The sequence below is a fragment of the Protobothrops mucrosquamatus genome, unplaced genomic scaffold (assembly GCF_001527695.2).
Source record: "Protobothrops mucrosquamatus isolate PMUCROS unplaced genomic scaffold, P.Mucros_1.0 scaffold1287, whole genome shotgun sequence".
In the NCBI taxonomy this organism is placed as follows: domain Eukaryota; kingdom Metazoa; phylum Chordata; class Lepidosauria; order Squamata; family Viperidae; genus Protobothrops; species Protobothrops mucrosquamatus.
The window spans coordinates 436,145-458,277 of record NW_015387491.1 but is presented as its reverse complement, the minus strand read 5'-3'; the positions used below and the strand labels follow the sequence as shown (position 1 = coordinate 458,277).

The window sequence follows — 22,133 nt, the reverse complement described above, 5'->3', positions numbered from 1 at the left end:
AGGAGATGGATTGCTTAAGTTTAGAGTTTGGAGTTAGAGATATTAATATCTGTTTACTTGTAGTTGAATGTTAGCCTAGGTTTGGTTTGGGAAGTCTGGGGGGTAGGGGGATGGGATAAATCATTGTGTAATACTTGTGATGTATTTTTTCGTTTATGATAAAAACAATAAAATTTTATATTGAAAAAAAAAAAAAAAAGAATAACAATAAGAATAACAACAATAATAATAAACAATTTCAAGTTCAAAACCACAAGATAGATGTTTTAACAAAATGACCATAATGGCGTACTTGCTTTCCATTTGGTTTGTGGAAGTACTGACAGCATCTCTCAAAATACCATTCTCCTGCTTTAGACGATTGATCTCTGTTTCCATCTGTTCACGAAGCTGTTGAAACTGTGACATAAGGAAAACATTATTGTATTCCTTTAAGATAACCACTTTGTAATTTATGTGGTTCCATATAAAACACAGGGACTTATTGTTTACTAATCCAAACTGTGGTCTACTTTCGGCTTTATTTCTTCAAGAAATAGAGAAAAGGCTATCACCAGATTAGTTCCCCAAGATTATTTCTCAATAAGAAATCTAGGAACTTTGAACCTAAATCATTGCTGAATCACACTGACATTTCCCCAGTTTTAGCTCCTGCAATGTAATTAAACATTAAGGTCTCTTTTGTTTTATGTTTCATATTATTAGTTCACTTAATTAATGATATGATTTTATAGGGCATTGTTATTTTCTCTATTGTAAAATAACCACTTGGTTGGTATTGTAATATTCCTTTAAAGTTTGAATTGCCTAGGTTTTAATGCACTTCCATTATTTTTTTGTACTTTGCAATTTAATTAGTGTTTCCTTATTATGTTCCATTGGTTGTTTTTAACTGTAATTTAAATTAATATTCTGGTTTTGCAATTGTTACTATAAAGGAAGGGAAACTTTAAGAAACCTTCTACTTTTAAGTCTTCAAACTCTGAATGAAACTATACGTAACTGAAATATTAGTATAACCTGAAAAAGGAGCGTAATCTAAATCCTAGTCAAACTTGAAATTATATATGAGGTTTTCAAAACATGAGCACTATCTTGCTTTTCCATGTCCTTACAGTAGTCCTATCAATGCTTCAGGGACAAAGCTGATATTCAAACATGCAGCGACTACTGATCATCTAGGGTCTGTATGTCATCTAAACGTCATTCTGATAATTAGGAGATATACATGTAACAATCATGACTAATGAAATCAAGATATGGGAAAGAAAGAATTTAGGGAATGTCTACTGATGCGCAACTCAGTGTCCTTTACAGGTCATTTTTTTTCTGTTCAACACTGTTCAGAAGAACAATTACACAATAATTCCAGTTTGCTTAACATGTTTATTTAGCCACAGGTCTGCCATATCTTAGTATGGAAAAAGGAAAGTCTGCTTGCATAGAAGCTGAGCAGATTGTTTAGAGAAACCATCTAGCTAGGGATGTTTCAGGATTTAAGGATCTGCATTTTTAAAAAAAACAAATCTGATGCACTCTTACTAGAGAAATAAAGAACCTACAACTAATTGTAATTTAAAATTATGTAAAGGTGAATACTTTAAAAAAAAACACTAGCTGATTCACATTACATGAGACAGAAAAGAGGTTACCCATAAACACAGAGAAATTGTAATATGCACCCAAGGGCTATAACGCATGTTCTCATCCTAAGCATCTGGATACTCAAGTCAAAATGAACATTTGCATTTTTCATTAGAGATGTTGACTTTACCTTCATTTTCATCTGCTGGTTTTCTTGGTAGCCCACGTGGATTTTGTTTTGGAAACCCCCATGCTCTTTTTCCAATGTGTTAACACGCTCTCTCATTTTTGCCATAACCAAATTGCTTCTTTCTTTCTCTGCCATCAGTTCCTAGGACCAAATCAAAGAGTATCTCTTTTCAATACTCCGCCTTATTCTGAGGCCCATGGCCACATTACACAAAGCACAGGATTGCAGTTCCCTATCATAGTTCTAGGTATCTCTCAGAGCATCTGCGAGGCTCAGAAAGCATTCCTGGAAACAAGGAATATACTTAAGGGTTACATTTTGCTCTACAGCATTTGAGCATCTCTTTTATTTCCTTTTAATTAAATGAACCTTAAAAAATAAAATCAATAGGACATCGGAACTGACAGGCACCAAGGGCAGACATAATGGCTACCAGTAGATGCTTTAGTTTAGTAGGTTCCTGGGTTTTAAAGAGGTGAGACTGGACACAGTTCACAGTAGGAAAACAGAAAAGGTAATAAAAAAGTTGAAAGATAGCTAGGCAGGGTGTGGGGAGGAGGCATTGAATTCTTTATAAAAGTAGCAAAGAGTTGCTGGAAGGAGTTGGGAGAACAGAGACTGATATGTATGCTTCCCCCTATGGATTTGCCTCACCTTGTCTACATACCTGAAATGTTTCCTACTGAAAAGTTTTTTAAAAAATACCTAACATCAAACCTCCCGGCATAACTGTTTTTATTAGTGGTATAAATCAGGGCTTTTCAACCAGTGGTACGGGTACCACCTGTGGTACATTGGCACCTGGCAGGTGGTACGCGACCATCCTAGAAAAGTGGTAGCGGGGGAGGGGAATGAGCTGAACCGGTGGCAGCACCGTACAAGCCTGAGCGAGAGATGGCTGGAGCTGCAGGGCTGTCAGGGCTCAGTGGAAGCGCCAGGCTCCAGTTGGAGCTCGGCACTGATCCTAGCGCTTCTGCTGAGCCCTGAAGAAGCACCAATCATCTGGAAAGCAGCACTGATCCTGGCGCTTCTGCTGAGCCCAGAAGAAGCACCAATCAGCTGGAATGTTGCAGCATCTCCAGGGTCTTGTGATTTACATTCAGATGCTTGGCAACTGATTCATATTTATGATGGTCACAGTGTCCCAGGGTCATGTGAAGTGACCAAAACCTGCTGCAACCACCCAGCAGACGGGGGGAATAAAAACCAAACACCCCCACCCCACCTCCACTGTCAATCCTCAACAGAAATGCTCACAATGAAAACCTTGGACAGGAGGAAGAGCGCCGCCAGGTGGGCAGGCAGGTGTCTTACTCGGCTGTGGCTTGGGGGGCATTTTTTTCAGTGCCATTGTAACCTCCAACAGTCACTAAGCGAATTGTTGTAAGTCAAGGACTACCTGTACTTTAACACTTTTTTCCTTTTTTCTTTTTTTGGTCATCAAGTTTTTGACACCTTGCTAGGCGACTGGTGGTACTCGGATATTGCCATATCCTAAAAGTGGTACAATGGGTGAAAAGGTTGAAAAGCCCTGGTATAAATGACACACTGAGCTGTGCTTTCCGTGGATGATTGTTCCTCCCTTCACATCTGATTATACCAGTAATGGTACATTTACTTATTCTGGGATTCACTGTACCTGGGAGAGCTGTTTGCATTGTTCCTTTGCAACAGCACCTTCTTCTTTTGCTGCCATAAGCAATTTATCCTTTTCCTGCAGCTGATGGAGCACTGCAGCTGACTCTCCTTTAGTTGCCTGCATGAAGAATATAAAATGAACTTAAGAAACTAAGTACCAGATCACATGTCACCATAAATCAGTTTAACTCAATAGGAACAAGCCACAGCAAATCATGATCATGTTCCTGCCATCCATTTTCCTCCTTTAGCTTATTTCCTGACATAACAGTAAGTCCCTGTTATACTTAAGTCCTAAATTCATTCATATTAATGAATACATGCAGCTGCAGTTTCAGAACCCTTGATCTAAGAAGATCAATAACTCATCAGTTTGAATAGCCATAGAATTTCTGAACCAGTCAAAAAACTACTGCTAGGCATGTGGTAAATACTATTAATTAAATTCACTAGTATGTGTGTGAAATATTTTAGGGTTGCAATAAATAAAGAGCAGAATCTAATTCAAGGACAAAAAGAATTGGCCAAATAGGACCAGAGCAGAATATCCTCTGGAAGAGCAAATACTGCTGGGAAATAGCTTATCAGAAAGCCTCAAGGATTCCCAGTTACCCATGCACTTTCTTTAAAAGCAACTACACGTGCTATGCTACCGTACAAAATCCAAGATGAGCTTTTGTAATAAAATAATGCATTTGTGGCATATGTTTCTGCTCAAGAACAGAATCTCTTAACAACCAGCAACCAGGAAATGTATCTTATGTGGTGCAGGAACAAAATAGTGACATCATTTGTATCTAGAAGATTTTAAAAGTTTCCTCAAAAAATGTTCTGATCTGTTGTCCAAAGAAAGAAAATCCAGATTTATTTGTTTGTTTGTTTGCTTATTTTCCAAAGAAAGAAAATCCAGGTATTTATCTGGATGGTAAGCAAATGCAATAGCAAAGCACCAGTTACCTTCTGCAGAATCTCCTGTATGGCATTAGATTTCTCCTTCAATAACTCCACCACATTCATGGCCTCCTCTTCTGTGAATATCATGTTCTTCATAACTAAGATAAAATCCTTAAATTTCACATCTGCATTTTCTATAATGAAATCAACAGAACAGTTATAAGAAGAAAGCAGCATATTTTTACAGTAAGAGTAGAAGGAAAACTACTATTCCGTGATATACGGAAAACAACTTTTCAGCAGGCTTTTTCATAGGAACTAGCAAGCTATAAATATAATAAATACCAGTAGTCTTTGCTTACCGACTGCTTGCTCAGTGACTGTTGGAAGTTATGACAGTGCTGAAAAAGGAGATTTACAATTGGTCCTCAAAGTTATGGCTCTCAAAGCATCCCCATGATCAGGTGAATGTGATTCAGGTGCTTTACAACTGACATGTATTTATAATAGTTGCAGCATCATATAGTCACGTGATCGCCATTTGTGACCTTCAAAGCTAGCTTCTGACAAACAAAATCAAAGGGGAAACTGGTAGGAAGTCACAGGACATTGTACTTAATGAGTGTGGGTGATCTGCTGCACAACCACAGCCAGAACTGACATCTTATAAGGTGGGCACAGTCATATGATGTTTCACTTAACAACCACGTCACTTAGCATCAGAATTGCTGGTCCCAAGTGCAGTCAGTAAGAGAGGACTACTTGTATTGGCAAATAAATTTTATGCCTATGCCTAGGAAATGTTTGAGAGACAAAACTCCAAATTATTGTTGTAAGCTCTCCAGTACGTTTGGAGTGTAAGGCACAATTAAAAAGAAAGCATGGATTAGTGGCAATCTACAGGCAGAATCTCCCTAAGCACAGAGAGTAGCTCTGTTGGAAAGTGTACTGGAATCATTTTGGTTCCATCTGAGGCTTATCCTACCACAGTGATGGCGAACCTTTTAGAGACTGAGTGCCCAAAAACTGGCCCCGCCTCTGCTCTGCCCCCCCATTCCCCGCCCCGCCTGCCCACAGGACCACTCACCGCCTCCAGGGCCCATCGCAGATCTCCCAGGCAGCCCAGCAGCACTATGGCGGCCACACCCTCTGCCCACACCCTGCAGCATCAACTGCATGATGGGGTGTGAGGGCAGAATCTTGTCTACGCTGCTTGGCTGCCATGTCCTTGACTGCGCTGCTCTGTGAGGGCCACGCTCGAGGGCGACTCTCCTTCAGGGGGGTTGCTGGAGAGGAGGGGGTCACAGAGGCAAGGCTGGGGCAACGGCACGTGTGCCCATAGAGAGGGCTCCGAGTGCCGCCTCTGGCACCCGTGCCATAGGTTCGCCACCACTGTGCTATCATCAATAATAATTTTGGGGTTTTTTTTCTCTTACAGGTAAACAGAAACAAGAACTTCCAATGTTCAGATTATTTCCAACCCAAGATAAAAAAAAGTGGATTTCCCACCAAAAGATAGATTAAAAAAAAATGTTTTTTCACATGCCAACTTCAAAAGAAAAATAGAGGCTGATCATTGGCAGGTTACTTCAAGGCTCCTTATCTTTCTTTTATGAAACTTAAAATAAAAGGTACTGTTTTGACTTCTCTTCAAACAACACAGACATCAGATATGCAGTACAGTCATTACTTTCATGTTTGTGTTCACCTCAGAACTCTGCTATCAACCTCTGAAAAACGTATTTCAGGAACTTAATGTATTCTTCTACTTGGAAATTAACATCAGAGTTCAGGCATTTCAGCTTTGTGAGGCCATCAGCAAGTTCTCTGATCATTTTCTCAGAAATATACAGCACCACCTTACTTAAAATACTGAACTTAATCATTTCTGGTACAGGCAAACGAGCCGCAAGCAGCAATATCAAGCTTTTTATCAGAAGGCCAAGCCAACACAACTCTCAAAGTGAAATACAGAAAGAATTTAGTTAGGGAGATGAAAAAATGTCTCAAAATAGTAGATCCCCAAAGATTCTAGTAAATACAGAAAAATCTTAGGCTTACTAGTAAGGAAAATATTTCTGATTTGCCTGGGAAAAGCAAAGCAAAATGCCTTAAGATTGGAAGGCAGTATTTTTTCCCAAAGAACTAAAAATCAGAAACACCTTTGATGATGATTCTGAATATTAGTTATTGCTTGGACAGGTTTGCTTGACTAGTGAATTTTAAAAGTTTTTGTGTCACCTGAACAGGACCTCTCCCCCTTTTCTTTCCTGTTGCCTCTTTTGTTCCTTTCTTTCCTCTCCATTCCCTTTGATTTCTGATGCAACCTATCCAGCCCTCCCCTTCCATTTACCATTTGGTTTCAATCCATTTATCATAAATTCTGCAACTGCCCACCGTCTAAACGTTTCTCAATTAAAAAAACAAAACCCTCCAATTCTTAAGAATATTGTGGCAATGACTACGTTTCCGTGCATCATAGCACAATCAATTAGTTTTCCTGGCCCTGCCTTCTCTTTTGCACCAATACCTTTCTCAGTTTCATTCTTCAGTTTCTTCACACTGGTTTTCTGCAGTCCTTCAAGACCATCATGCCTCACCAAATCAGCTGCTTCTCTCTTTCCCTCTGTTACGCTTGAGTCTGCATTATCCATCAGAGGAATATATGTTGTTGCACGAATCAAAGGTTCATCCACTAAAGTCATAACTGGAAATTTAGGAAATACATTGACAATAACACATGGTTGCATGCATTTAAAAATTAGCTTCTCTTGGTTTCTTCCAACTCAAGCCTACATATGCACCAGCACTTTGGTTATTTCTTGAACAGGTGCATAATGCCTTTTATATATTTTTTATTGTTTATTGTTCGCTTTTGATGGTTTGGGATTGCAAGTTGTTTCTAGTATATTTTTTAAAAAACTGCTACTAAACATATATTAAAAATGCACATAAATTAGCAGTTAGAAACTAGGTTTCTACTTTTCAGCCAATACAGTATTTGAATATATTCAAATAATATATAGCCTCTGGCATGAACTGACTACACAATTTTAAGCAAACCATTTTCCCAAGTCTTAGTCTTCCACATCTATAATATAGAAATAATACCATCTATTTACAAAGAGTTTTTATAAGAATTATAAAACTATGCATATGAAATGCTTTGAACACATAGAAAGTGCTATAGAAGTGCTTTTATATTAGGGCTGTTAAACACATCCTAATTCCTCAGTCTCTCCAATAATTGACCCATATTGATTAAGTCTTAGATTATATATCAGTATTTGTAATCTGATATATTATAAGGGTCAAGGGTAGCACCATGCACAAGTCAAAGACAAGAGATCTCAACTGATAATAATTTTCAGGATTTTCAGCTTAGACCAAACCTAGATGTCACAAAGAACAAATTCACACTTGAGAATCTTACCTTATACGCTACAGTTTGCAAGATATTGAGAGTAAAATCCTAAAAACCTACACTAGGTTTTATGTTAACTTAGTGCTCTTCAGATGGTAGCCAGTACTGTGCATTTAATACATTGTACATTGTATTAAAATCAAATTCAGAAGAATTGTTTTTAACCAATGAGGAGTCCTTGGTGCTCTCTGTCGTTTTCTTGCAGACATTTCATTACCCAAACTAGGTAACATCATCAATGCTGGTAAGGAGTGGGGTTTGTTCTTTTTAACCAAATATCAAATGTGTCTCTAAAACTGGTTCAAGCTTGCCATGCTGAAAACAAAAATTACAGGCTAACTTGAAAACTTTCAATACTCAAAATGCCATCTTGCTTAATTGAGCACACTAAAGAGAAGCCTCTATTTAATATGCCAATATTGCAGATGATTTTAATTTTATATGAAGAATGAGGAAGAACCTAAGCTCTTAATGACATTATATATATTTTAGTGACTTTTGTGTCTTCCAGCTTCTGTAAAAAAGATCAACTAAAGGCTTTAATTGTGAAAAATGGGTGGGGAAGTAATAAGAGTTGCTCGATTAGAACAAACCTCTTCTTGTTCAACATGCAATTCCTCAAATGGGAACACAAAGTGTATATATGGGAAGTCAGGACCCAAATGTAGTACAAGTAGTCCTCAACTTATGACCACAATTGAGTCCAAAATTTCTGTTGCTACGCAAGACAGTTGTTGAGTTTTGCCCCATTTTAGGACCTTTGTTGTCACAATTGTTAAGCGAATCACTGCAGTTGTTAAATTAGTAACATGGTTTTTAAATAAATCTGACTTCCCCATTGACTTTGCTAGTCAAAAGATCACAAATGGTGGTCACATGACTTCAGGACACTGCAATAATCATAAATGAGTCAGTTGACAAGCATCTGAATTTTGATCACGTGATCACGGGGATGCTGTAACAGTCATAAGTGTAAAAAATGATCATAAGTCACTTTTTTCACTGTTGTTGTCACTAAACAAACTGTTTTAAGTCAACCTGTATCATGCCCCAATTTGCATCCCACAACATTGCTCTAATATTTTAAGTCTACAGTACTTAATAGGATGTTTCCAATTTCTTTGGACTACAATTGCCAAAAGCTTTCCTATTAGCCGAATTGATTGGTGCAGATAGAAAGAGAAATCTAAAAGATCCAGAGAACCTACTTGCTTTAAATCTATTTTAGATAAGAGACCAGATTGTATATGGTAGCTACTGTTTACCTTATTCTCCTTCAACCTGTTTATCTCTCTTTCAAACTGTGCAAATTGGTAGCGATCGCTTGTGGCAGTGAATTACACAGTATAACTATGTGAAACAGGCTGTTCTCTTACCTATCCTAAATCTGCCAACACTCAAGCTCATTAGATATTGACTCTATTTAAGTGTTGACACCATGAAAATAACACTGAGATATAGTGATACATTTTCATATTTTTAACATAATATTCTCAACATGAAATTTTCCTTTTTCTCAGCAACTGTATTTTTGTTACTCTCTAATAAGCAAATGTGTTCAACTGCCTCACTCAATGTATGACATATTAATTTTCAGTTATTCTGAAACTATAAACTGTTCAAACTCAACCTCTCCTGGTAATGTGAACTAAAGTAAAGCATATGCAGTATACCCTGTGCCACTCAGTGTATACCTGTATATGAATACACATGGACAAGAAACAAACACACACACACATACTATTTCATTATACAGTAGAATATTCTGATGCCGCTTATGTGTACTGGAGATAAAGAAATTGGAAATTCCAGAAGCTATGTTCTGCATGCTTTCCCTAATTTGTTTACCATAAGGAAAGTTTAGAATGAAATATCTCACTACAATATAGAAAGTCATATTACAATCTATGCCCTGCCTATCAACACATATGTAACACTACATGGATAACATCATACTTTGGATTTGACTAAGCTTTGCTGTATTGGCCAAAATCTAGTTTAGCTATCAGAGGAATTCTTGTTGAAGCTGTCTTTCCAGTAGATGGCGCTACAACCATCTTAAATACAGTATTTACTTTCAACAATATGAGAAAGTCCAGCAGACCCAAAGAATAATGAGCAAAGTTGTAAGAAATACGATTCACCAAATGTGGACAACTATGCTTTTGGCCTAAAATATATAAAGAGGTACTTTTATTGGAATGGATTAGCCCACAAAACTTACTGTCCTTGCACTTATGACAGCCAGCGCCCCCCAAGATCGCATGATGGCAATTGACAACCAGCATTTATTTACAACAATTGTAGCATCCTGGGGTCATCCAATTGTTATTTGATCTTCCTAGCCAGATTCCGACAAGCCAAGTCAATGGGGCAAGCAGGATTCATTTAACAACTGTGTGATGTTTAATGACTATGGCAATAAAGGTCATAAAATTGGGTGCGGTCATGACTCATTTAATTATCACCTAGCTTGGCAATAGAAGGCCAGTTGCAATTGTAGTCATAAGTTGAGGACTATCTATATATAAAAAACAGACTTATGTAGAGAAGTAGAAAGACGTTTGGTAGAGGAGACTGAAGAAAGCAATGAATGGAACTAGAGGCCAAAAAGAGTTAACTATTGTCTCTCTGAAAACCCTTTGTCATCATCTCATCTCACCCCCAGCTTACAGAAGTATGGATAGTCTTACCCGCAATCTGAATTGATCTCTCATTTGCGTAAGTTTAAATTAGTTCAACTGCAATTACTTGGACCTAGATTCAGAGTCTGTCCACTCTGATCTAAAGGACACACCCGTCTTTAAATAGTAGGTTCCTTCATCCTATCTCATCAAATAGCAGTAAAGCACGGACCATTTTTGCTGGTTCAGCAGCACCGTTTTGCCCTAAATCAAAGTTTGTTGTTCAACAAATTGGTCTGATAATGCAGGAAACAGATGTCCCTTGAAGGATAGGCTTCCAAGCTTATAATATGGATAAAACTGAAACATTCCACACAATTGCTCAAAGAGGAGGAAAAAGAAAAAAAACAGAACGGTTGTATGCCATGGGATACCTCTAAAGCAGGGGTCCCCAACTCCTGTCTGTGCATCGGTACTGGCCCGCGGCATGCCAAAAATTGGGCCACACAAACAAGCGAAGCCCCATCCACAGGATGCGGGCAGCATGCGAAACCACGCTCTCTCCGGTCCGCGGAAAAACCTCTCTCCACGGAACCGGACCCTGGTGTCCAAAAGGTTGGGGCCGCTGCTCTAAAAGTATATTTTATAAGGTTAAGTATACAGTAATAAATATACATGCAAACATATTTGCAATGTACCATTAAAAATCATCACACGGAGGAGGAGGAAATAAACAGAGTAAATAAATAGTGTATACCACTTTAAACTTCTGGAGGAAAGGCAGGATATAATTCAAATGAGTGAACATATATTGATTCAAGAAGATCAAGCACTTATTTTTCTTCTACCAAAAGATAACAATTGTCAGTCATGCTATTTCTGCCCTAACCTTCTTTTTGTCAGGTAGGACCTCCTTGGTTCTAGAAACAAACGGTCACAGAAAACTATAGACTCACAGAACTCTGAGATATTCTTAATATCTATAGTCTGTAGCACAGTTCACGTATATGCATTAAATATTTACAATTCTTAATGAATCGTTTTAGTTTCTTTCGTGTAAATTAAGTGGATTCCAGGCTATGAAAGTATATGTCATAATGCAATTGTTACATTCTTAAAGTGAAAAAAATTGTCATTTATTATAATTACTAAAATAGAATTCTAAACTAAGTAGATTCCATTCCATTCATGTAATTAAACAAGCACTGATTCCCCCAAAGTCAAGTATCTGCACTCCTACTACAAAGCTAGACTACAGTTTTGACTTCCATTTTATGGGACAATTGGAGGGAAGATAACTTTCCAACTTTAGTGTCCTCTAAGTATATCTGATTCATGAGAATAATGTTGTTGCTAGCTATTTTCCTTCTTCCTAGTGCATTTGAGAAGGAAGTAAGCCTCTGAGGATTGACACCAAAATTACATCCTCACTTCCACAAATGCACAAATTCTGATTTGATTTGGGAGTAATTTTGTGATTGAATTTGATGCACTGAACCCAGAAATACTTAATCCAACAAAGATCACCCACTAAAAGTGTTTATTAAAACATCTGATATAAAATGCACTGAATTACCATTATCTGTCTTTTGTTTCTTTGCAGACACCTTCTTCTTCCCAGAGCCACTTTCTTGCTTTATCTCAGGATGCAATATGAGAGGATCTTGCTTTCTGGATGTGGACAGAAGTGAATCACTCCTGGCATCGTGATCATCTGTTAAAACAAAGAAAAAAATGAGCTATATCAGGCTTTATACTGTACACACTAATCTATACACGTCCATACATGTTTGTAGGTATGCATGTATGCTATACATTTTTATACACATCCACATATATACAACAGGTACATGTACAGCCATGTACAAGTTGCATGGAACACTTAAATTCATATATATTATACGTGATAAAAGTAGTCCTTGATTTACATCCACAATTGAGCCCAAAATTTAGGTTGCTAAGTGAGAAATGTGTTAAGTGAGTTTTGCCCCATTTTACAATTTTTCTTGCCACAGTTGTTAAGTGAATCATTGCAGCTGTTAAATTAGTAACACAATTGTTAAATGAATCTGGCCTCCCCATTGACTTTGCTTGTTAAAAGGTGGCAAAAAGTGATTAAATGATCCTGGGACACAGCAATCATCATAACTATGAAACAGCTCGCTGTCAAGCGTCTGAATGTAAATCACATGACCACATCTGAATCTAAGATATTTTCTGTATAGCTGGAAAGTTTATATAGGCTAACAAAATATTTGCAACAGTGGCGAATATTTCTCTTTTCAAAGCTTCATTCGGTAGATCAAGCTCCATTCTAGCAAGATCAAAACAACCTAAAATTTAAACTGTTGACAGAAAACAGTGAATGAAATTTTGTGTGCCAAAGTTAAGCTTTACATATAAAGTTGTTACTAGGTAGGAACTCTTTAATCCATGTGTCACATTCTATTTTGAAATTATTTCTTTATTAATAGAAAAAGAAAAAGAAGAAATAATTAGTTTATTAGAGTACGGAGAAAAGCAACAAAGATGATTAGGGGACTGGAGGCTAAAGCATATCAGGAATGGCTGCTGGAATTGGGTATGTCTAGTTTAATGAAGAGAAGGACGAGGGGGGACATGATAGCAGTGTTCCAGTATCTCAGGGGCTGCCACAAAGAAGAGGGAGTCAAGCTATTCTCCAAAGCGCCTGAAGGCAAGACAAGAAGCAAAGGGTGGAAACTAATCAAGGAGAGAAGCAACCTAGAACTAAGGAGAAACTTCCTGACAGTTAGAACAATTAACCAGTGGAACAACCTGCCTCCAGAAGCGGTGAATGCTCCAACACTGGAAGTTTTTAAGAAGAGAATGGACAGCCATTTATCAGAAATGGTATAGGGTTTCCTGCCTGAGCAGGGGGTTGGACTAGATGACTTCCAAGGTCCCTTCCATCATCATCATCATCATCATTAGAAATAATGTGTTCTTCCTCATTTGCATGGTCTATGTAATGTTTAAGTCTTAAGATTCATCTATCTGTCTTTCTCACAGTGGCATAAAGTTTTCTTGCTAAAATGCATTGCACAAAAAATATAACATCTTGTCTATGGGGGATAATATATTATGGACATGGACTGAAAAAAGGATAAGGAGATGCTTGCACATTTTATGTACACTAAGTATCCAATAGTTTTTGCTAACTACTTCTTTGATTTGCTGTAACTGGATAGAAGGAAAGTATGTGTATTGCATATGGAATACAGAGATAAAGAAACAAATCTTGCTGATTCTGACTTAAGGATCCAGCAATGGTTTTAAAAAAAGATTCTCTATAATCCTCTGAATTCAAGCCTCTTTATGAAGTATATAGGAAATATGCTATGCCTGGGTTGCTTAATATTTTAAACCAAGCAAGTGTGAAACATCACTTACAGCCAATTTTAGATCTATCTGTCAAGAAAGACTAGGGAGCTGCCAGCAGGTTTCAGCAAAGCTTTATTTTCAAGGCTAGCAACTTCAAGACAAATCACAGCCACATCCGGTAATTGCCAGGCTGTGCCTTGAAAGACTGTCAAGACTTGTCTTTGAACTGTGTGCACCTCACTTTGATTCCAGTTGATCATCATCATCATAACAGATAACATTAGAAACTGGTGCCTGAACGTGCTTAATTTCACTGTTGCCATTCCCTTTCTTTTGGGGCCTTGTCATTTAATCTGTAAGCCTGCAGCCAATGACTCTTATTCTGACTTGCTCTTCTACACAATGAAAATATATTCCCTCCCCCCCCCAAAAAAACCCCAAATAGTAACACAGTCATACCTATTCCGTTTTTCTGCTTTTTTTGTCCAGATTTTTTTTTGGACCCAGCTGAATCCGAAGGTGGGGTGGGCTGTTTTGTTACAGGTACGGGATCCACTTTTTTTCCTGCAGACTTAGAACTCTCCAATTCTTTTGGCACAAGTTCCTCTGAGTTGCCCTTATGTTTCTTCTCCTTCTTCTTGCGCTCCCGGAGACTGCTGGGGGCCTCTGTCACATTCAATGGGAGAGGGACAATGTGTTCCTCCTCTGACCCCAAAGCATCTGACAGTCGGAAGTCCCGAGCGGTACTCTCCGAGTCAGACTCGTGGAGATTCCCATTCTGCGCCTCTTTTTTCTTGCTCTTCTTCTTCTCTGCTTTCTTTTTATCAGTCTTACTAGGCAGAAGCTTTTGGTCCCTCTTTTGTTTGGCAAGGGCTTCATCGTATAGTGTTTCTTTCATAAAAAGCCAAAAAAAGAGGAAGATGACAGCAATCACAACAGAAGGTACCAGGACGATAAAATAGGGAGACTCGTAGAATTCCATTGTGCTTTTTCTTAACTACAAGAACAAATCTGCAAAGAAAATAAGGACAAACGAGAATAAAAACTATTAAGAAGTCTTAAAGGCGGTGTTATTACAGCTGTACCACTGAATCAATGGTGTTTCCAAGTAGCTGATCAACGATGATTTTTTTAAAAAAAAAATCAATAAAATAAAAATATCAATAAGGAGATTATAATGTTAAAAGGAGAGAAGAGGAGCAATACCATTTTTCATTGTGCCTCTCAGGCACAAGGATCCAGGAACAACACAAAGAGTTGATCAGAGTAGTATCTTTATTGCTATTGCCAGGAACCTTGATAGACTTAATGCCCTCACTACAGAAACTACTAGATAAGCACTGCAAAGTTTAGAGAGAATTTGCTTTCAGAGGCTTCCTCCTATCAGCCATTCAAGGCTATCTGGTCTTTTCACTCCAGCCCTCACTTCAGTTCCAGATTCCACCATAATGCCTGATTAGAGAGAATTCTGCTTTGGTTTGGTTCTCTTAGTTATTATTTATCAGCAACCACTCCAAGATAAGAATTATAACTTTAAAGCAGTGTTTCTCAACCTTGACAATTTTAAGGCATGTGGACTTCAACTCCCAGAATTCCACAGCCAGCAATGCTGGCTGTGGAATTCTGGGAGTTGAAGTCCACATGCCTTAAAATTGTCAAGGTTGAGAAACACTGCTTTAAACAATGATCCCCCAGGATCGTTTTTTCTTCTTCTTCCTTTCCTCCCCATTCCTGCTTCTTGTAGGCTTGGCCTTTTAAACCATAACATTGAAGAAATCGATTATTCTAATTGATACCCAAGATATTCTAGATTTTTTTTTTATCTCATCACACATTATTTACCTCAAACTATTAGAATCAGTTTTATGCAACAAAATTAATGGCAAGATCAACGGTCTTCAAAAGAAAGGAAGACAAAATTTGAATTTTTATTTTGCCTTACTTTAGGAAAAAGGCTTGCAACCTTATCTACAGAGAAGTAGTCAATAAAATTCCTCTAAGATGAAATGTCTACAATCCAAGTTAAACTTAAAACAAAACTATTTATTTGACTTAAATTCTATCTTTCTACTCAAAGTACAAGAGATAATTAGTAATGACTACAATACTAATACATATCTTTAAAAATCAGTAATTTAACCAGTCATTTAAAATCTAGTGAAATCTTCAAGTTTCCTAAATGGAAGGGATATGGGACATAAAATCCATAAGATTACACTACAAGTCATTTTCAACTCCTAGCAACCACACAGATAGGTTTTCTCCAGGAATATTTATCCCTAACCTATTCTTTCAGGTCACCCAATAGCTAACTCATCGCCATTGTAACTGAGTCCATCCATCTTGCTGCTGGTTGTCTTTATCTTCTATTTCCTTCCTCCTTATTTATAGCAATGCTATGGAAATCATGATCTCATATTTGTAAGGTGCTGGAGTCTGGAATGGAAAAAATAGGCTGAAGTGAACTCTGGTAAGACAGACTAAGTCAGTGATGGCGAACCTTTTAGAGACCGAGTGCCCAAACTGCAACCCAAAACCACTTACGCATCGTCGGGTGCCAGGTGGGTGTGGCCCATTGGGTGGGCGTGGCCCATTGGGTGGGCGTGCCCACTGGGTGGGCATGGCTGCGGTGGTAACGGCAGACTGGGTGGGACTAAAAAGTTCAATCAATCAATTCCAACTTTGCAAGATTTTTTTTCCCTCGAGAAGTTGAAATTGACTGATTGATTGAACCTCTTTTTTTTTTTGCACACGGTGGCGGAGGCCTAAAGCGAAAAGATTTTATAAGACCCAGCCGAAGGCCTAGGACTGGGGCGACGGCACGCGTGCCCACAGAGAGGGCTCTGAGTGCCGCCTCTGGCACCCGTGCCATAGGTTCGCCACCACTGGACTAGGTGTTTGTTAAGCCTCAGATTGTTCAGTTCTGCATCTATACCCTCAACTTTTTCAAATGTGTCACCATTTGGGCAATTTAGTTAATATATTTCCTCAATTCTTAATTTTCAGAGTCTATACTTAAGCAAGCGGCAGTTTGTCAATCATCACGGCAGTTGTTCTATCTTGTCAATCATCACAAATCTATGCATCTATGTTTGTTATCCAATGTTTTTTCTTGAAGAAAGATAAATTACTGCCCCTTCTACGAGACAATCAATGATGCATTTTCCTTGGCCTATATCCAGCCTATTACTTTCCCTTTCCTTCATGTCTTCTGACCGCTAGTTGATGTCCAATTATGTGCCTTGTTAGTTTCTCCCCCCCCCCCCCCATCCTACACAGGCCTAAGATCAAGAACAAACATTACTTCTCTTTATTCTGTATTGGTCAGACTAGAGTAGAATATTGCATCCAGTTCTGGATGTGTTTTAGGAAGACTGACAAACTAGAGAATGTCTAGAGCAGCAGCCCCCAACCTTTTGGCCACCAAGGACCGGTTCCGTGGAAAGAGGTTTTTCCACGGACCATAGGGGGAATGGTTTCACATGATGCCTTCATCCCGTGGATAGGGCTTCGCTTGTTTGTGTGGCCCGGTTTCTAGCATGCTGCAGCCCAATGCTGGCCCATGGATCAGGGGTTGGGGATCCCTGATCTACAGTAAAGCAACCATTTGATAGAGCCTGGAATGTTTACCCAGGATAAGAGAAAAATGCAGGGAGACAATTTAGCTCGCTTCAGGTATCTAAAGGGCTGCCCTGTAGGAGGGGCAAAATTGTTCAGAGTTGCTCCAGAGGTCAAGCAGCAATATGTCTCAAGTAAATTTTGGGTGGAGAATCAGGAAAAATTCCTAATGCTAAGAGTAGTTCAACAATGAAAGTGATATGACTCAGGAGACAGTAGATTTTTTTTTCCCATTGGAAATGTTTAATGGAGAGTTATATTGTATTCCATGGCTATACAATTCAATTTATAACTGCACTGTGGAGTGCAGTTGTTAATAGCAACACAATTCTTACCACTTCCTTCCAAGAACACAGAATATAATAAATTCTTCAGTTCTTCTAGGGAGAACAAAATATAAAAGAATTACTCCTTAATGACAGAACTATCTTTATTGGGCACTTATGGGCTTCCTGAACTGCTTCTTGAACCACTGAAATTCTGTTTGCCTCTGAAGTTAAGAATAAGGAGTGAGAACAAGTGGGTATGGCTCTTGGCTATCCATGGCTCGCTTAGCCAAGCATGACATGAAAACATTGGATTTTGATTTTGTGTGCACCTACAATACACAGCCTGACTTATTCTTTGATTTCTAAGCTGGAAGATCCCCACATTCATGCGTCATATTAAACTCACATAATCAGCTAGCAGACAGAGATTGCAGGAGCATATGAACATATTTATCACTAACCCAGGCTTATGGTTTAGCCTGACATGCTAACTGATGTTACAGAATGTAAAGGGTACTATATTACTATTGTGCATCAGTCATTACATTTCACTGGAGTCAGGAAGGAAGTGCAAATCTCCAGAGTACTAAGTTCTCTACACAATGATCTTTTCCTGAAAATGCTAAAAGAACTATTATGTGATATTCACATTCACAAGCCAAAAAAAAATTATAATAGATCTCTTTGGGGAACCCAACAATTTTTTATATACATCTACATTTATTTTAGCTGAGACACTAAACTGTAAAAAAACAAAACTGTGTGTTTGTGAGTAGCCAAAGTTAAATAATATAGGATAGACTGTGTGCCAAAGAATAATTATATGATGATATTAATAATTCAAATTACATTAAACAACAAAACTTTCTAACTTTTAAGCTCTCAGGAAAAAGTATAGCTTCATCTGTTCAATGAACATTAATCTTTTTCCTGTGGTCTAAAAGACATACACGGATAAAACCAAATAATACACTCTGAATATCATGAAAGACATCTAGGTGATTTGGAGCAATCACTCTGTCTCACCCCAACCTACCTCACAGAATTGTTGTGCAGAAAATTGGAATTGGAATATTTTATTTGGCCAAATATGATTAGATACACAAGGAATTTGTTTCCAGTACAAAAGTACTCAATGTACTTATAAGCAACAGAGAATAATAACAACAACAACAACACTGCCATCTGGCTGACTGTGAAACAAATCATAATAATAATACTAATAAAAGGGAAAGAAGACAATAAAAAGTATAAATAATACTACTGCAGCCTGACTATTTGGGTTAGTTTACATACACATTAGACAGAATTGCATGAATTAGGTATTCACAGTGATGGAACAAGGGAAAAAACTGTCCCTGTTTCTAGTTGTCTTTAGATACAATGCCCTATTGCGCCATCCGAAGGCAAGGAGTTGAAACAGCTTATGTCCAGGATGTGAGGGGTCTATGGATATCTTCTCAGCCCTCCTTCTGACCTATGCAATAGAAAGGTCTTCTATTGAAGGCAGGATGGTTGCAATTGTTTTTTCTGCATTCTTGAGTGTTAGAGTCTGTATCTGTCCTGTTTGGTTGCTGTACCAAACCAGAGTTATAGAAGTACAAATTACAGACTCAATAATTCCTGAACTTCCTGAGTTGACGCAATAACATTTTTGTTGTAACTTTTTAATGATGGTTCTAATGTTAAGTGTCCATTTCAAATTCAGACAGATTATAGAACCCAAAAACTTGAAGGATTCTCCTTCTGATACCTACCTGTAGAATATAGTTGAAGGGAGTAAAATAGAAGGGCTAAAATAGGAGGAGGAAAGAATATTAGGTATGTTTGCCACTCTAAGTTATTTATAAAAAATAAAAAGGCGGGATTAGAAAACCTTAAATAATAAAAATATAAAAATACTACATTTGTACAAGTAGCCCTCAACTTATGACCCAAGCCTAACATTTCTGTTGCTAAGTGAAATAGCTGTTTAATTTTGTCCCATTTTACAATCTTTCTTGCCATAGTTGTTATGTGAATCACTGCAGTTGTTAAATTAGTAACACAGTTATTAAGTGAATCTAGTTTCCCCATTTAATTTGCTTGTCAGACTCACAAAAAGGGATCACATGATCCCAGGACATTGCAACCATCATAAATATGAGTCAGTTGTCAAGCATTCCAACATGCTGCAACAGTCGAAAGTGTGAAAACAGTCGTGTCACTTTTTTCAGTCCTGTTGTAACTTTGAACGGTCACTAAATGAACTGTTGTAAGTCAAGGACTACCTATATTCTGAATTCCAAGTATCAACATTCTTGTTCTAAACCACTTTTCCCTGATCTGACAAATGTCATAGTCATCCTTAAATAATAATATTTGCTACCTTGAGTCTATAAAGACTTTAGCCTCACAAAACTACCAAAAGCCTGTGTTAATTAGAGCAATGAACCTTCTGAAAATCTTTTTACATTCAGAACAGAACATGCATTCCATTAATTATTCTGTAACTAAATTTCTTAAAGTGTTTCTGAGAGCCAAAACAATTCAGACTAGATGGGCTAAATGAAACCTATTCCAATCTAATGCCTCCTAGATGTGCTGGATTACAACTCATAAATCTCAGATAGAAAAAGTTAATCAGCTATTTGCTACTTGTGCCACCTAACAATTAGGCCGTTATACAATTTTAAAATTACTGAATGGGACTCAACTTTCAGGCAAATAATAGTCAAGTCTTCCCATTTCTCCTACCCTTTGAACAGATGACTAAATACTGTGTAAGTACTATGCGAGCATGCCAGATCACAGTTGGGGAATGGTACAGCTATAAACTGAATATTGCATTGAGCAAGTGGAATCAGGGAGTTAAAAAGACAGCTAGACAGCTCTCAAGAGCATTTGAAAAGTTAAAACTATTTTAATGTGTAGTATGATTGAAATGTCTGTAATACTGACAACCTTGGTTTAGAATAGGCTACAACAAATCTGGAAGAAATAAAGGAGAGCATGAATCCCTTTTGTACAATATTTCCTGCATAATGACCCACAGAAGCCCACAAGTACTGAATATATCTTTGACAGTCAGTAAAGGCTAAATAGTGAGACAGACAACACATCAGACTTTATTAATATAGTCAAACATGAGTGATCATGAAATCCACCATCATCTGAAAGTTATACATTGTTCATCCATACCCTGGATTAGAAGGAGATACAGATTCAAAATTCTCCTAAATGTAAAGAACCATTGAGATGACCTTAAAAAAAAACCTATGCAGAAGTGGGTTAATTCAGGGCAGCTAACCTAGTACATAGGAGGATAAAATTGGAAGGGATTGCTATGTATATCACTTTGAATTCCTGGAGGAATATAAATACAAAAACCAAACAACTAAATTACTTGTGAGATATCATTATAAATCAGATAAACTGAAAGGAATGCATATTTATATTATTTAAAGAAGCACTGCTTCATTTCTATTTTCATATTATATTTTCTGTTTTTAGTCAGCTTTTATTATTTTTGTTAATAAAGTTATTATAAAGCAGTTTGATCTATTTTTAAACATAGGCAAAATTCAGAGTCTTTTAAATCACACAACTCTCTTCTCTTGATTAAACTGATCCAATTAAGCCTTTTGTTGAGCACAAACTCAGCCCTCCAAATATCCTCTGGGTAAATGCTTTACATTCCAACTATAACAGAGACACATCAAGTCAAATCTATAGTCCTTTGAAAAAGAAAGATCTGAGCAAAGGGTTTTTCTTTTTTGCCTTTTTTAAGAAATTGGGAGTGTACCTTCCAGAAGTATTTGGTTTTAATCAAATTCAAAACATCCCTATAGGAAAAATATTTTAAAGTATTTTAAAATTAATATAGTACATTAATGCATTTAAAACAAGAGTCTGCTAGTGTGTCAATGTCAGCATTAGACACAAGTTTTAAATATGGTTACATTCTCCCCAAAAGAGCATCCATTCCTTGAATCCCAGCTATTACTGGATTTGTAGGTAGTAGCTATATTAGGGAGCGTATTTGTGCCAAACATTTGTGCCAACTCCTGAGTTGGCTGGACTTGGCAACAGATATCCACATCTTGGTTACAAACTACCTTGGACTAGTGCCTGATTACCTTTAAAAATGCCTCTATATATTTTAGTTGGTAAAAAACATATATGATGTTGATTCTGAAAGATCTCCATGGGATGTTAAGTCAGCTATTGGGCATAATTTGAACTGCTGGGGATGAATTTTAAAGGCCTAAATAGCTTAGGGCATGATTATTTGAAGATTTTTTTCTCCTACCATGAGCCTGTCCAGTTACTTAGATCAGCAGGAGAGGACCTTTTGAAACTGCACTTATTCCCCAAAGTTGATTATCTGGCAAAGAGAAGGCTTTTTTCCTATGTGGCTATGAAATGCTCTCCCAGGGAAGTATAGCCATGTGAAAAACAAGACCTTATGTAAAGTCCCCACCCACCCTTTTTAATAACTGTAAGACATATCAATATTAATAGAAGCTGCAAAACTTGGCCCTTCGCCCAAGTCTTCCTAACGGGAAACT

At 37.6% G+C, this 22,133-nt stretch overlaps 1 protein-coding gene across 1 annotated transcript in view; it reads right to left on the bottom strand.

The window, feature by feature from the left end:
* KTN1 (kinectin 1) overlaps positions 1 to 22,133 on the bottom strand; it is an 86,598-nt gene that overhangs the window by 50,302 nt on the left and 14,163 nt on the right. Inside the window, exons 2-8 of the mRNA XM_015821254.1 lie at positions 14,156 to 14,707; positions 11,931 to 12,068; positions 6,837 to 7,013; positions 4,370 to 4,500; positions 3,414 to 3,530; positions 1,775 to 1,915; positions 293 to 399 (exon numbers count right to left, since the gene is read on the bottom strand). Of these exons, the coding sequence (XP_015676740.1) occupies positions 293 to 399; positions 1,775 to 1,915; positions 3,414 to 3,530; positions 4,370 to 4,500; positions 6,837 to 7,013; positions 11,931 to 12,068; positions 14,156 to 14,678 (1,334 nt within the window). The 5' untranslated portion in view covers positions 14,679 to 14,707. The remainder of the gene's footprint in view (positions 1 to 292; positions 400 to 1,774; positions 1,916 to 3,413; positions 3,531 to 4,369; positions 4,501 to 6,836; positions 7,014 to 11,930; positions 12,069 to 14,155; positions 14,708 to 22,133) is intronic.